The sequence below is a fragment of the Solenopsis invicta genome, chromosome 1, assembly GCF_016802725.1.
Source record: "Solenopsis invicta isolate M01_SB chromosome 1, UNIL_Sinv_3.0, whole genome shotgun sequence".
In the NCBI taxonomy this organism is placed as follows: domain Eukaryota; kingdom Metazoa; phylum Arthropoda; class Insecta; order Hymenoptera; family Formicidae; genus Solenopsis; species Solenopsis invicta.
Genome location: NC_052664.1, coordinates 22,214,327 through 22,228,141, shown reverse-complemented (window position 1 = coordinate 22,228,141; position 13,815 = coordinate 22,214,327). Strand labels below are relative to the sequence as shown.

At 36.1% G+C, this 13,815-nt stretch overlaps 1 protein-coding gene across 3 annotated transcripts; it reads left to right on the top strand.

Moving 5' to 3' along the window:
- Nucleotides 1-1,661: 1,661 nt before the first annotated feature.
- LOC105203759 lies at nucleotides 1,662-12,163 on the top strand. 3 transcript variants are annotated; one of them, XM_039457111.1, is made up of 5 exons: nucleotides 1,662-2,581; nucleotides 3,339-3,433; nucleotides 3,533-3,753; nucleotides 5,620-5,802; nucleotides 11,470-12,163. In XM_039457111.1, exons 3-5 carry the CDS (start codon nucleotides 3,553-3,555, stop codon nucleotides 11,650-11,652), a joined length of 567 nt encoding a protein of 188 aa, XP_039313045.1. In that variant the 5' UTR covers nucleotides 1,662-2,581; nucleotides 3,339-3,433; nucleotides 3,533-3,552; the 3' UTR covers nucleotides 11,653-12,163. The 3 variants fall into 3 exon arrangements, with proteins under 3 accessions (XP_039313045.1, XP_039313040.1, XP_025987112.2); XM_039457106.1 differs by having other exon boundaries at nucleotides 3,339-3,753; XM_026131327.2 differs by having other exon boundaries at nucleotides 1,662-3,433.
- Nucleotides 12,164-13,815: the final 1,652 nt, after the last annotated feature.

Sequence of the window (13,815 nt, the reverse complement as noted above, 5' to 3'; positions counted from 1 at the left end):
CGCAAGTACATGTGTACTATGAATCATCGCGTTTTCCGTTTTCATAGCTTTTGCATGCTCGTATTCCTCAAAAGTAAACAAAAAAAAAAAAAAAAATGGAATTGGGTCAATTTTGAGCTTTTGTCACAAACCTACACACGTATTCCCTCTATTTCGTGTCATATACTGTGATAAACTTTTAGTTCTGAAAGATCAATATAATTTAGAACGCATAAAAATACATAACGAGGGGATTTTACATAAACGTACTACTCGTCTGTTATTATTCTCGTCTCAATAGTTCTCGTTTCCGTTAATGAAGTCAAATCAAAATTCATTGAAATTTCATGTTTGAATTGAAATATACATTTTCGTAGTTATCTGAATTAATTAGTGAAGACAGTAACAGCCGTTAGAATCGAGCGTTATGATGCGCGCGTTCGATAGTGCATAAAGGTAACCTAATGCACCGGGAGAACTATTTTCCCTCGGTAAATGACCCCGTTCGATTGAAAACCGGAATGAACGTGAACGGAATCGATTGCGCCTTGATTATTCCTATTACTGTGTGATCGGTATGCCCGGCGCGATTCGCGTTTTATGCACGCGGTTAAGGGTATGCGTACAACTTGTAAAAGATGTTCGCCTGATGCATTTTCGTAAGAATAAAAAGAAATAATGAGAAACGTGCATTGAAAAAATTGTTTTTTTAATTGCAATCAAAATATTTGGTACACGCATTGTGATTGGCATTACGAAATATTTTACTTGCGTCAATCAAATTTATTATAGACAGAGCAAAATTTATAAATTCGTTTAGATTAGCGAAACCAAATTATTTTCTTACTGTTTTGCATTAACAACAATTTAAGATTCGTTAATAAAACAATTTGTATTATTAAGTACTTGGATTTTACAAAAAATTTGTAATTACGTTCTGATTATATTAATTTATTGTATTATACAATATATATGTTGATATAATATTTTTTTATTTTATGAAGTTTTGAAAGTATTAAATTTTTTTAAATATTTTTGTAGTACTTTTTTGTGAAGATACGTATTTTAATTTGCAAATATAAATTAAGAATTTTGTTACGTACAGTTTATTAATAATAAGTTATTTTTTCTGACGCTATTATAAAATATTGTAGTATTAAAAAGATTGATTTCATCAGTAAAATAAAACTATGATTTTTACAAATAAATTACAAATAGAAATGACTAAAGGTTCAGGTAGCACACAATATAGTAAAAGATTATAAAATTGCTGTTTTGGAGCTGAAATCTTAAAACTGTGGCACACTGAAAAAAGGATGATTTGGTAACTATTATCAAATCCTTTTATTAGTAATAGTTACCCAAATCCTTTTTTCAGTTTACTCAAAATAATACTGACAAACATATTTTTCTTTAAAGAAAGAAAAACATTTTTGTAGCAGGAACAACATTAAAGTAATCAAATTTTTTGATTGCAGTAATTAAACATTCGATTGAGGCTATAGTAACCAAATTATTTGGTTACAACAAAAGTATTTTTTCAGTGTGAAAAACGGAAGCGGCTGACACGAAGACACGAAAACACACAAAAGGAGAATCTTAGGAAAATCCTAAGTGATGCAAACCATTTCGTCGCGTACTCATATTGTGTGAGGGTAAGTTGATAGGGTCAAACGAGCCCAAGCCAGATATTTCTATTGGGAAATATTATAACATTGGGATTATACGGAACAAGAAAATAAAAATAGAATATCTACGTTGAATAAACCTCTGTACCGTTTAGCTGTTTTGTTGAAATACGAGCTTGAACGATCCTGAATGATTTTATATTTACAGACCGTTAGATTTGCGTACAAAGTTATATTTCATCCAGCTCAAACTAAACAAGAAATGTATAATACAAAGAGTGGAAACATTTGAATTTCCAAAGCGGTAAGAGGTAACGTTGAAAGTAGAATTTTCCGCAAACTCTTTTAAAATACACAAGGTCTGCGTTTCCGCATGCGAATTCGATTTGCTTCCCTCTCGACACACTTGAGAAAATCTGTCTACGTTTTCGAGGAAAGAACCTCACTTTCGAATTAGAGCACCCGCGGTCAACTTGTTAGCTTTAACGCTAATTTGACGATGCGACGCGATTTCAGCGAAGCGTCCGTGAAAGATTCCACGAATCTCCGAGGAAAGGATAATCTAATTTTGGCGAAAGCCGCATGCTTTTCAATTCGTTGCTCGGTGCGCGCACACCATCTTCAACGGCGACGGACGCGTCGTTCGCGTAGGTGTATCCGCGCTCATCGTGTTTTTTGTTTATTATGCCAACGTGCTTGCCTGGCTTATATTGTACCGATGGTGTAAATGCGCGAGATCCGCGCCGCACTCGAAGCCGCAAAACCAGCGATTCACAGACACCGAGTCCTCCGCGAGAGCAGAGCGCACTTTCCCGTTTCTGCGCCAGAGTCGAACGGAAACCGCGGATCGCTCTCGATTCGTTACGCGCGAACGTGAAAATTATACGTGCGCGGTGCGCCTGTCGTCGTGCGAGAGTGCGAAAGAAACGATGGAACGTTGCCGACGAGCGGAGAACGCTTGAAATTCCCACGGTGTAATAACAGCGCGATGGTTTTATCGCGCTTCATTTGGCTTGATTGTGAATTACGGAATTCGCCGTACCTCGCGAAATATTTTTCGAGCTGGAAAGCGGCCGCCACCCTTTCGGTGGGCTTTCCTTTTTCGTTTAATTAATCGCGCGGCTTTAAACTCCCGCTGCGCTGCTCGAACACGTTGGCCGCTGTGTAATTCTCCTCTCTAATAACATATATAAATCTACGAATAAAATTCCGGTGTATCCGCAATTCGCGCGCAATTAGCGCGTTAAGAGCCCCGAGAACTTCGGTTATGTTCAATTGTTCGACAACGTAATCGTGTCGTAAAAAGCAAAGAGAGAAAAATGAAATTACGTTAATTGCTGCAGTTTGTATGCTGCTTGGTATTTCATAAATGTGTTTAAACGAGCTTGATTTTTCGCAATTCTGCTTTTAAATTTATGCTGATATTCCGTGTATCTAGCAAGACATAATTTATACGATTAAAAATTTGATATAAATAAAAAAAAAATGAATATGTAGCGCGTAATACTTACATTTAAAATAAACTTTGTTAATTCGTTTCTTCTTTAACAACAATTTATCATCAGCTAAATAGATAATTGCACTTCATCAAGATACAAACTCGACGATTGGCGGTTTTTAATTATACGGCTGTATTTAACGTGTCGTTTTGTGTATAGCATTTAATTAAACGCCGTCGCTTCCGCGAATATAATGGTCACCTTAATACAATGACATTTACAAATTTCACAGTGGAATTTCAAGCTTCCCCTTGTTTGGAGCTCCTCTCAGAAAGGAAGAAACTTTTCGCAATACATCTCGCATTTCTCGAGCCAGGCACGTTAAAAGTACGTCTTTAAGTTCTTTCGCGTTGAGCGTCCAATTCGAGGCAGAGGGACAATTGTGGAAACTCATCCTTTTTTTTTTTATTTCGTTCAATCTGCCAGAGGCGTGTTTGTAATCGCGGATGAAAATTCATCGGCGCGGCAAAGACTGTCTTATGACACTCGGCGACAGACTGTGCTACGTATCATCGAGCTGGATCACCTTTGTGACAAAGTGCTTTTCAGATCGAAAGCGGAAAGGACTGTATGTCACTGTCAGTGCCATGCCGCTTAGATCGCCGGACGTTTCGTCGAGGGACAACCTAAATGCTCTCACACAATCGGTTGGTTTTCTGGAAGAATATCGTTTGCAGCGATAATCTCATAACCGCGGGGGTAATTGCCGGTAAAGATACGCATATGCCGCAATATCATCCCGTGTAGTTAAACGCGAAGGGTTTCGCTCGAAATCGTTGATCGCGCTGGAACGTCTCGATATCGAGCCGCAAGTTTCTCCGTTATATCTGCTCGATGAGAAATACCGTTTCCGCCTGGGCACCTTCGAAGTAAAACGCTCGTTGAATGTTATCCCATTCTGCGCGTTCGGTGCATATCTGCATCCGGCGGAAATACAATTTGAATAGCGATAGCGAAGCACGAGGTGTTTGAGCACCACCAGATTAGATTTACGCCAATTGCCGCAGCTGCGCCATTTAGTAAAAAGAAGAAGTGGAACGTGAACCGTCGCACGTTAAAGAGGGCGAAATTAACGCGCTCGAGAACGATAGAGGAGGAATTGCGCATCGGGGAGAATGGAAATGGATCCGTCACTTTCGACGCGCGATTGCCCGCGACAGAATCTAACGCTCGTGCTTCGCTTGTCTCGGATTGTCCTTCGCGCCTGTCTTTCCCAGATGCCGTGCATAAAATCGTAGAATAAATGAATTCCGGGCTAAATGCGCGCGTAATTCGTTTCACGCGTCAGCTCCGAAACCGAAGCTTCACTGGCTGTCGATTAATTGTTTATCGCCTGGTGAACACGGTACAGACCGAGTTGTATGTGTTCGTACGTACCTCATTTAAACAAAATTTATTCGTTTAAATAAAATTTCTTTATCTAAATTAATTTAATTTTATTTTTTTTTTAAGATAAATAATTTACTCTAATTTTAAGAATGTTTTCGCTATTAGAAGCACTCTTGGAATTTTTGGATTGTACATAAATATAAAAAGCTTTTTATGTTTGTAAGAAACTTTTCCAACTTTTCCACTTTTTCTCAGTACAATATTCTTGAGCGCTAAGTTAAGTAATTGTGAAAAGAATAAAAAAACAACGCTTCTTGAGAAGCAACGTTTAAGAATGTCGCGGACACACAGTCCCTGCAAAGTAAATAAAATTTGGAGACGTGTTTAATATCATCACTTTAAATAAATGAAAGTTGTGCGAGTAGGATTATATTTTTATTTACTAACATCTTTATTAGTTTTAATTTATTCTATTTGTTATTAAAAATTAAATTGTTTTTTTAAAACATTAAGAAAAATCTCAATTTTTGGTGTGTAAGTACTTTAAGTATTGAAGATGATTTATACAAAGTTTTATTGTTATTGCCTGTTTAGTTGTTTTGTAAATAAAGAAATAAATTTTACTTATTTTACGGAACTGATTTCTGCATCACAATAAAATTTTACATAAATCATCTTGAACATTTGAAATACTTGAATAAAAAAAAGATGTAGATTTTTTTATTATTTCATGATTAATTATTGTATACATATATTTTCATTAGATGTCTACTTCTTATTGAAATAACTTTTCATCCAGATAGAAAATTGCTGCCAAATATTTTCTACTACTTTTAAATGTAATACAGTAATATAAAACAATCTGCAGTTTTTTTTTCATAGTTTTCTTAAATGTCTTGGAAAATGTCCTATACATCCTTAAATCTCAAAAGAAATAATTCTCACAATTATATCAGCCGTATCATACGAACTATTTGCATCGTAAGACCAATCATGTTTAAAGGTGGCAATGTTTGCACATCGATAGATTTTTTCTAACAACGAGACGCGAACGGTCATAGCGGATAAAAATAACGATTCGAAACAGAGAGCTCGCGCTGAATCTACGAATCGCAATGTCGCGATAATACCCGCCTGTGGCGAAACGCTGATTAAATATGCGCATGCGATATTCCTGTTGCCAGGAGGAACGTCGACGCACCGGAAGATACGTCGCTGGTGGAACGGCTCTCGCAGTTATGCTACTCGCACTGCATCATCTGTTTCTGCGGGGTACGTCCACCATAGCGGGGGTGTGCGTACCGACTATCATAATGGCATCGTACCTAATCTGGGTGTTATACTCTGCCCGCAGAGACAGGCGGAAGGTAAGCGCCGCAACTCGCATTGTCCGCGTTGTGCTGCTTTTGCCGCTTTTCATCGCGATACGCAACAAATCGAGTTCGGTATTGTGGTATTGCGAGGTCAACACGAGCGGCCCATGAATTTTGAGATGCGTTCCTCGATAAATGCCGACGAGACGCGTACGAACAATCGCGCTTCATTCGCAATGCAATCGATATTGAAAGTCAATGATTACAATGCAATTTAATGCTATGCGCGGTTTACGTTTCCCGAATTTTCATTTATTTTCGTTACCTTTCACCTTTTACGCTTTTACGCTCTCCGTCCATCTCTCCGCTAATGAAGTCCTCGGGGGAAATTAGGAAACGCTTGTTCACCATAGGAAAATGTGACTTTCACGCAAAACTTATGAAAGAACGTTGGACTCGTCGGTCACGGATCAGCCTCGGAGACTAATGAGATTCTCGATTGATTGTCGCTGATTTCGCGACACTTCGATTATGTCTAGAATGAGTTTTAAAGCAGACGTCGCCCGATACTAAAAGTGAAAGAAGCTCGCAGAATCCGCCCGTTTCGCTCGCGTTGCGATACTGAAGGTCTCGCAACACGTACAGATCACCGGTACAACGTAATAAAACATTTAAACTATAAAAATTCTTTATAAAAAAAAAGATATTGCGTACCACTCGTTTACAGTCGGTATCGCCATCATCGCTTTACCACCCTTTAACCTTTTATTGATATATTGCAACGCTTTTTTCCGCATGCTCATCGCGCCACTTTGAAACGTTCCTCGTTAAAACTATATTTTACTATCTCTCTTTCACGTTTTTTTCATGAAATGTAATTAATTTAACGGATATAAAGTGACGCTCTGCGCAATGCTATTTATCACTTTCCATTTGCGAGGTAAGTTTGATGTATATAGTAGCATATTAACGGATATTTTCGCGTAACTTAAAGCGGCTGCTGAGAAGTCTAGTTTTACAGAAAATACAAACTACGTGCGGTAGAAGTGTGTTTGTATACATTTACGTATGCAATTTACGTGCATCAATATTTGCCATAGAAAAATATGGCAGTACTAAAAAAGAAAGATATTCACATCTTAATTAATATAAATATAGCTCATCGAAGATAAGTTTTTTTTTTTTTTTTTTTAAATAATGTAACCCGCATCTAGCCCGTGTTAGTAATCAACAGTAATTTGAAATTAATAGACCAAATAACGAGCAAATAAAATTATTTCAATTACATATGTGTATATTTAATACATAGCAACTTTTAATATAAACAGTAACTGACATGTGTGTATATTTAATAGTTAATGAAGTTCGAATCAAATTAAACATAATAACTTTTAATATAAACAATGACCGTGCACTTAGAGCTACACAGAGAGTTTTTTTCAGCGGTATCGCGAAATAAATAAATGACACAAATAAAAATTATTTTAACAGGACAGCAGCAGCTTTAAATTCAAACGGACACTGTAATGACATCTCCTGTACAGGGAGTATCTTAAAAAGCGACCACTAATTATATAGTGTTATTCGTTGCTAGAAATTGAGTCGAAAAGTCCTGAACCATTTTTTTTCTATAAAGCTTAATAAAGCAGTAATTGTTGAATAAAGTTAATCCAATCAGCGTCGTTCTTTAGATAGACATACGTCGCGTCGGTGAACCGCACGCCTGGTAGATACGTGAGCGCTCGCCGCAACGTTGCTATTATAGTTTATCTCTGCAACTTCGCACTATCGATATCGTATTTTAACGCGAAATGATACAAAAAATTTCATTTTACATTGAAATATATTTTTTTCTAAAATCTAGAATATTCTAGAAGCATCTCGTTACAGAAAATTTCGACAGGGATAGAATTTTCGTTAAAACATATGAGATTACACATAATGCTTACATAAAGAACCTACAATTTTTTTCGCTTACAAATTATTTCAAAATTATTCTATCTTTAGAAATTCGAAACTCTGTGCGTCCTCGTACATAGAATAGACACATAATTTTTTACTTGTGATTTCTTATTTAAATTATACTTTAAATAATCGTTGAAGAAATTCTCTCACAAAAATTTGTTCTCTATTGTATTGTAATTACAGATGGCATTGTTACTTTGAAAATTCATTTCTGAAATTGAAGTTTCTACAGAAAATGTGTTTTAAACTTATAAAGAACAATTTTTAAATAATTTGTAAGTGAAAAAAATTGTAGGTTTGTTTTATGTAAGCATTATGTGTAATCTTATACGTTTTGAGAGTTCTATCCTTTGTTGAAATTGTCTGTAAGGAGATGCCTCTAACAAAAGATATATAAAAATTTTCAATATAAAATAAAATTTTTCATTATGGCACGAGAGAGTATTGTACGGTTATTAGAATATTGTACGGTATCGGTGGTTCGAAGTTGCAGAGACAGCTAGCAACGTTGCAGCGAGCGTATACTAGCAGGCGCGCGGCTCACCGACGCCTATGTCTATCTAAAAGACGGCGCTGATTCGATTAATTTTACTCAATAATTACTGCTTTATTAAGCATTATAGAAAAATTGTAAAAATTAAATGTGTAGATAAAAGTCGGATTGTAAAAATAGTCAAAAGGTAAAAAGTACGTTGATCAGGTATGTATGAAAATATTCTTCGTTTGTAGAGAAGAACCAGTAAAAGTTGTGGGATAGTCAAATAAAGCCGCGTTGATTGTCCTTGATGTCAAATTGATATTATTAGGCAGATTGTACCAAACGGAGATATTAGGATAAATTCTGTGAATAGATAAATTTATCGTAGATAAATGAAAGGAAAAATAACAATCGATCCAGCATTGACTGAATCAATTAAATAATGTGAAATTATAAAAAAAACTTACGTCAGTATGTTAAAAAATTCGAGGCCAAAAAGATTTTTAAAAAATGACGTGTTAATTTTTAGAAATCAGAATCTGAGACTTTTATGTGTATAATTCATGACTTTAATTTCTACTTGTTTTAATAAAAATATTGTCCAATCTCATTCAGAATTGCGTAATTTTTAATCAATACCGATATTCAAAATGAATGGAATAAGTGATAAATACACGGTTCAGATTCTGTAGAATTCCAGAAAACTTCGATGAATCTATAGCAGTCTTGATCAATGCCGCGCGTATGTTTTCTCGTAAGATTCCATAAACAATCGTACGTTCTGAGCAAACGGAACGAAAATATCTGCAGTCGTATTTGCCTTTCTGCGACGGCAACCGGATATAAATTCCGACAGACCGGAACAGTCGCAGACGTGTGCGCGCGTTACTTCGTTGTCGGACATCAGAATTAGTTGATACTCATGTTGACACGCAACGCGAGAAGGTCAATCCGCTGGGGAAGCAATAGCAGAGCGACGTGAATAGGATCGTCGATCCTATTATGGCGTCAATCAAAAACGAAATCGCGGGTAATACGCAAATCTGACAGAAATAGAACGTTCGTTCATCGACGCGATCTATTTGCGATCCGTCAAACAACTTTTCTCGCGCTCTTTCAATCTCGTTCGTTCATACCACGGTCGATTCAATGTATCACGTATGCCGCCGGTACAGCGCTGATGGCGCATAATGACGTGGCCAATTAAATTGGCGCGAAACCAGCTCGGCATCGGGCTGTCTCCAGATCGAATTACATTGCGTTGTATTCGATCGCTTCCTGTCGATGCAATTCGCGACGCGATTGCCACAATCGGGCGTAACGCAACTGAGACAGGTGCCCGCTGGGACGGGAGTACATTTGTCGATGTCCCTCTCTCGGCACGCTTCATGATTCCGTATACCCTCGGCACCCGAGAAAGATCACGAAGCTCCGTCCGTCAATAGGATGACTTTTGAATCATTCGAAATTATTGGAATCGCAAAGGTGACGAAAAATAATCCGCGGCGCTGAGATATTTCGAGTGTGACACGGTAGAGAGATCGGACATCGTGACGTCGGACGATCAGGCTCGTAGAGAAAAATTTTCAATTTAGCTTGCAACGAATTTGTCGACATCAAAGTGAGTATCACTCCCGTTTGAGGGGTGCAGCATCTGACTAGCACGTATATGCCTTATTTGGCACTTTGCATTGGCGCGCACGATAATTGCATATAAATGCAACGTGCGCAATCGACGCGCACCTGGGCTTACCCGATACATTATGCAGGCTTTGCCAATCATGCGTGGTAAATGTTGCATTGTCTCTATTTTGATATACGCGTACATAATTATACTACGCCGCATGATGCTCGTGACAAGCAGTATATGGTAAACACGCGTTTGTACCGAGCCGTTACTCCCCATATAACGCTCACTCGCGAATTTTCCTGTGTCAGCCACAGGCGCAATAACTTTCCACGCAGTTTGAGTCCTGCAATTTGCGATAAACGAAAGAATTACTCGCCCCGACGTCCGTGGAAAAACAAATCACGACAAGTCCGTTTGTCAGTCAGAAAGCTCAACACGCGCAAATTGCAGCTTTAAAAAAAAAAAAAACTAAAGCTGGTATTTCGAAAACTATTCGTGTACGCGAATGTACGAGAAAATTCGTTCTAGTTTATTTTGACGTCGATTTTATTTTAGCATAAAATGTCGTTTATCGAATGCGTTAAAACAATTTGCCCGTCGAATGTTGCGAGCAGATGCTTACACGGTAACGTGCGTGTGTACACGATTGTTAAATAGACCCAGAACTAGGACAGAATCAAAGGAGCGAACGCAATTACATCGTGCGATTCGCGTGTTGACATGATCTTGTTTGTCGTTAATTTGTTGATTGCTCTGTGGCATTAACGCACTTCGAACTGCTTTCGTCTATCGCCGTAATTAGGGACATTTTTGATCGAAGGTAATTCGATTCGAAAAAAATCAAAAATATCATTTTAGACAATTACAGTTTTTAGATTATCAAGTAGGACTTTTGAATTAAATGCACATCGAAATACGCAAACAATTTTTTTTTTTTAATGAACAATTTTATTGCATTAACGTTAGAAGGACAAAAATTTACTTACTATTTAAATATGAAATACTTTTTTTAAATATTTTACGCGCAATTGCGTTAAACGTTGACATTAATTGGTAAAACCAACTAAAACTGAAGAAAATATCAAATAAAATTGTATTCAAAACTCCATTTGTTCTTTCTTTTTCAAGGATCTTATTTATTCGCGAAAAGATTGCGGTACGATGAGCTCAAAGTTAAATCGCTACGTTTACCGCACAACATGCAAATACGAAAGCGATTCCAAAAAGAAAATGGTATACCCAAAAATTGACTTTACAGAGATTGCCTGTGCTATGTATGTTGATAGGATCAAATCGTCGGAGGCTAAATGGAATAAGCATCCTTTGCGCGAGATCGAAAGAAGCGCCGGGTGATCGTATGCACGCGGTGAAAATCGTACCTTTGAACGGTATTTTTAATTTTCGCGGGAATAGCATACGCCGGGCCGGACTGTGTGTGACAGCGTGGGCAATTAAATTGGCTCGGAACCAAAGCTGCGTCACATGGATTGATCCAATTATGCCGGGCGTCCGTCTCGACGTCGACGCTCACACGAATTACGGATTGCGCACTTCGCGTACATGTCAGCACGAGCGTTTTGCGGTCTTTTGCAACAGCTGCGAAATATATGTATATGTATATATATATAAAATTGATTGTTGATTTCAGGCGTTAAGGTTCGCCACGGCGATGCAGCTCACTGAAGTCATTAGTGTCCCTTCCAAATCTACATCCGACGCTATTTGCAAAGATGCCAAGAGCGACGACAACTTTGAGAGAAATCCGTCGAATCCCTACAAATCAAGGAACACTCGAGAAAATCCAGTTTTCTCCGACAAAGATGAAGTGTGAAAGTTAAACATCAAGGTTCGGTAAATTGTACTTTGCGAACGTAATGTCATTAGTGAATGCTCAAAGACATCGTACTGTTAAAATGTCGTATTAACTATTTAGTTTTTAGGAATTTATTTGTAAAAGTTTCACGTAAGACATGTATGATATATGTACGTATGATTATGAAAATATCTAGGTTAAAAGTTTCTTATAAAGTATTCCTATGAAGGTTTCTTCTGACATTTGCAATTTTAATTTTATAGTATACCTTGAAAATTGTGAGACACTTCGTTGACTCGTAAATTTAATATGCGAAATCTTGACAAAGAAACGCTTTTAAATATGAATTTACAATGCAATTTTAAAAATTCATTTTATTAATAAATAAATTTAAGGTCGCAAAAACTTTCAGTTCCATGAACTTATAAATTACGCATATTTTCGTATACGTATAGAAATAATATTCATAGATTATATAAGACTACAATTGAAATTATTATTTTCAATTAATAAAAATGTTTTAAGTGTATATTTTTTGAATCTATAATAAAAATAGGCTAAAGGTAAAAAACATATTTTCTTCGGAATCTTATTTAATTACATAATAAAAATTTACATTAGTATAAAATATGTTTAATGTAGAGGATGTTTCCTGTAACTCAATTATTTAGAATATTTCTATGTTGTTTTTAACGATATAAAAAATATCAAACAAAAAAAAATTATTCGTTTCGAAGGGGCAATTCTTATAATAGGCAGCACCTTATTATTTTATAGAAATTCAAAGTTATCAATATTTTTTAAAACGGGATGACGCATTTTCATTAACATAATAAAAAATAAATTTAACAATATAAAATATGTTGAAGATGATCTTTAAAGAAACAAAAAATCACATTATTCATGATCGCTAAATGATCAAGTTATAAAAAACACCCCGCGTATTTTTAATTTATAATTTTAAAAATATTTCTGAGCACTATGTGATAACTATATTTTAGATTTGATAGCAGCAGAGAAGCAAAATTTTAGATTTTTGATATATATATATATATATATATATATATATATATATATTATCCTTTTTAGTTTAAAAGTAAAACTAAATATAATATTTTTATTTCATTCAACTTTTTGTTTATCTTTTATTAGTTCTCTTTCTAGTTTTCTCATTCCTCTGACCCGAGTTCTACGATAGTAGTTATTGCGTTATTTTGCTTTGATAATGTAAACAGTATTATATTTATGTATAAAAATTAACAATTAGACTGCTAAATAGTTTCTTTCTAATACGCCACATTAATTCAGATGTTCACGATATGTAGCATTGAAATCGTGTTTAACTATAAATGCTGCAAACGTGTAAACGTAACTTGTGTAAATTTATCTTCTTTTATATAATCAAATAGTATATTAAATCTCTGCAAAGAAAAAGGCGAAACTAAATTCATTATCACGCCCTGTGCTGCAATTCATTTTCCTTGCGTAACATAATGGTCGTAGGGAAGCACGTCTCTACTATTCTTTCCTCATCTCTCAATTATTTTATGCAACTCAGTCTGTAAGTTATGCTTACAAACCGATTTGCATAGAATAAGCCGGTTCGTTTGTACGGAGGAAAAAGACATTTTCCTCGTGGAAAGCAAAATCGATAGACGACGTACGCGACGTTCGCAAATATTTCGACGAACGGTATTTTGCGAACCGATTGAGCGAAACTCCACGAGATTTCCAACGAGCCGTAGCTCATCCGGACCCTATTTCTGTGTGATAATAAGATTCGTCTCGTTTGTGGCACGCGATTGCGGCGCGGCGTCTATCTTTTTCGAGAATTTTATCGCGCGTACTGAAAGTGGATTTTGGTCGTCTGCTTTCGCAGACGAAACGCAATACCACGTTTCACGCGTTGTTTACGATGTAGAACTCATTCCAAACAGGTACGAGGAATATACATACATATTACGAATACTATTCACAAGAAAACAATTATGTATATTGTTTTATGTAAAATATTTAAAAATATAAAAAGTAACGTTGCACAATATTTCTTTTTACTGAGATAATTGCTACAATAATGTTTTGAAAATTATCGAAATTATGATTCTTTAGAAATTTAGAGGGTGAATCACACAAGTATTTTTTATATTTCCGTGAGAGCATGTTTCTGAATAAAAACGAAGA

What these genes read in the sequence shown, in the direction of transcription:
- LOC105203759 (XM_039457111.1), top strand. Translation starts at nt 3,553, where the DNA reads ATGAAAATTCATCGGCGCGGCAAAGACTGTCTTATGACACTCGGCGAC. An exon ending in TAAATGCTCTCACACAATCG is followed by an intron (nt 3,754 to 5,619) that starts GTTGGTTTTCTG and finishes TCCTGTTGCCAG; the next exon opens with GAGGAACGTCGACGCACCGG. An exon ending in CCCGCAGAGACAGGCGGAAG is followed by an intron (nt 5,803 to 11,469) that starts GTAAGCGCCGCA and finishes TGTTGATTTCAG; the next exon opens with GCGTTAAGGTTCGCCACGGC.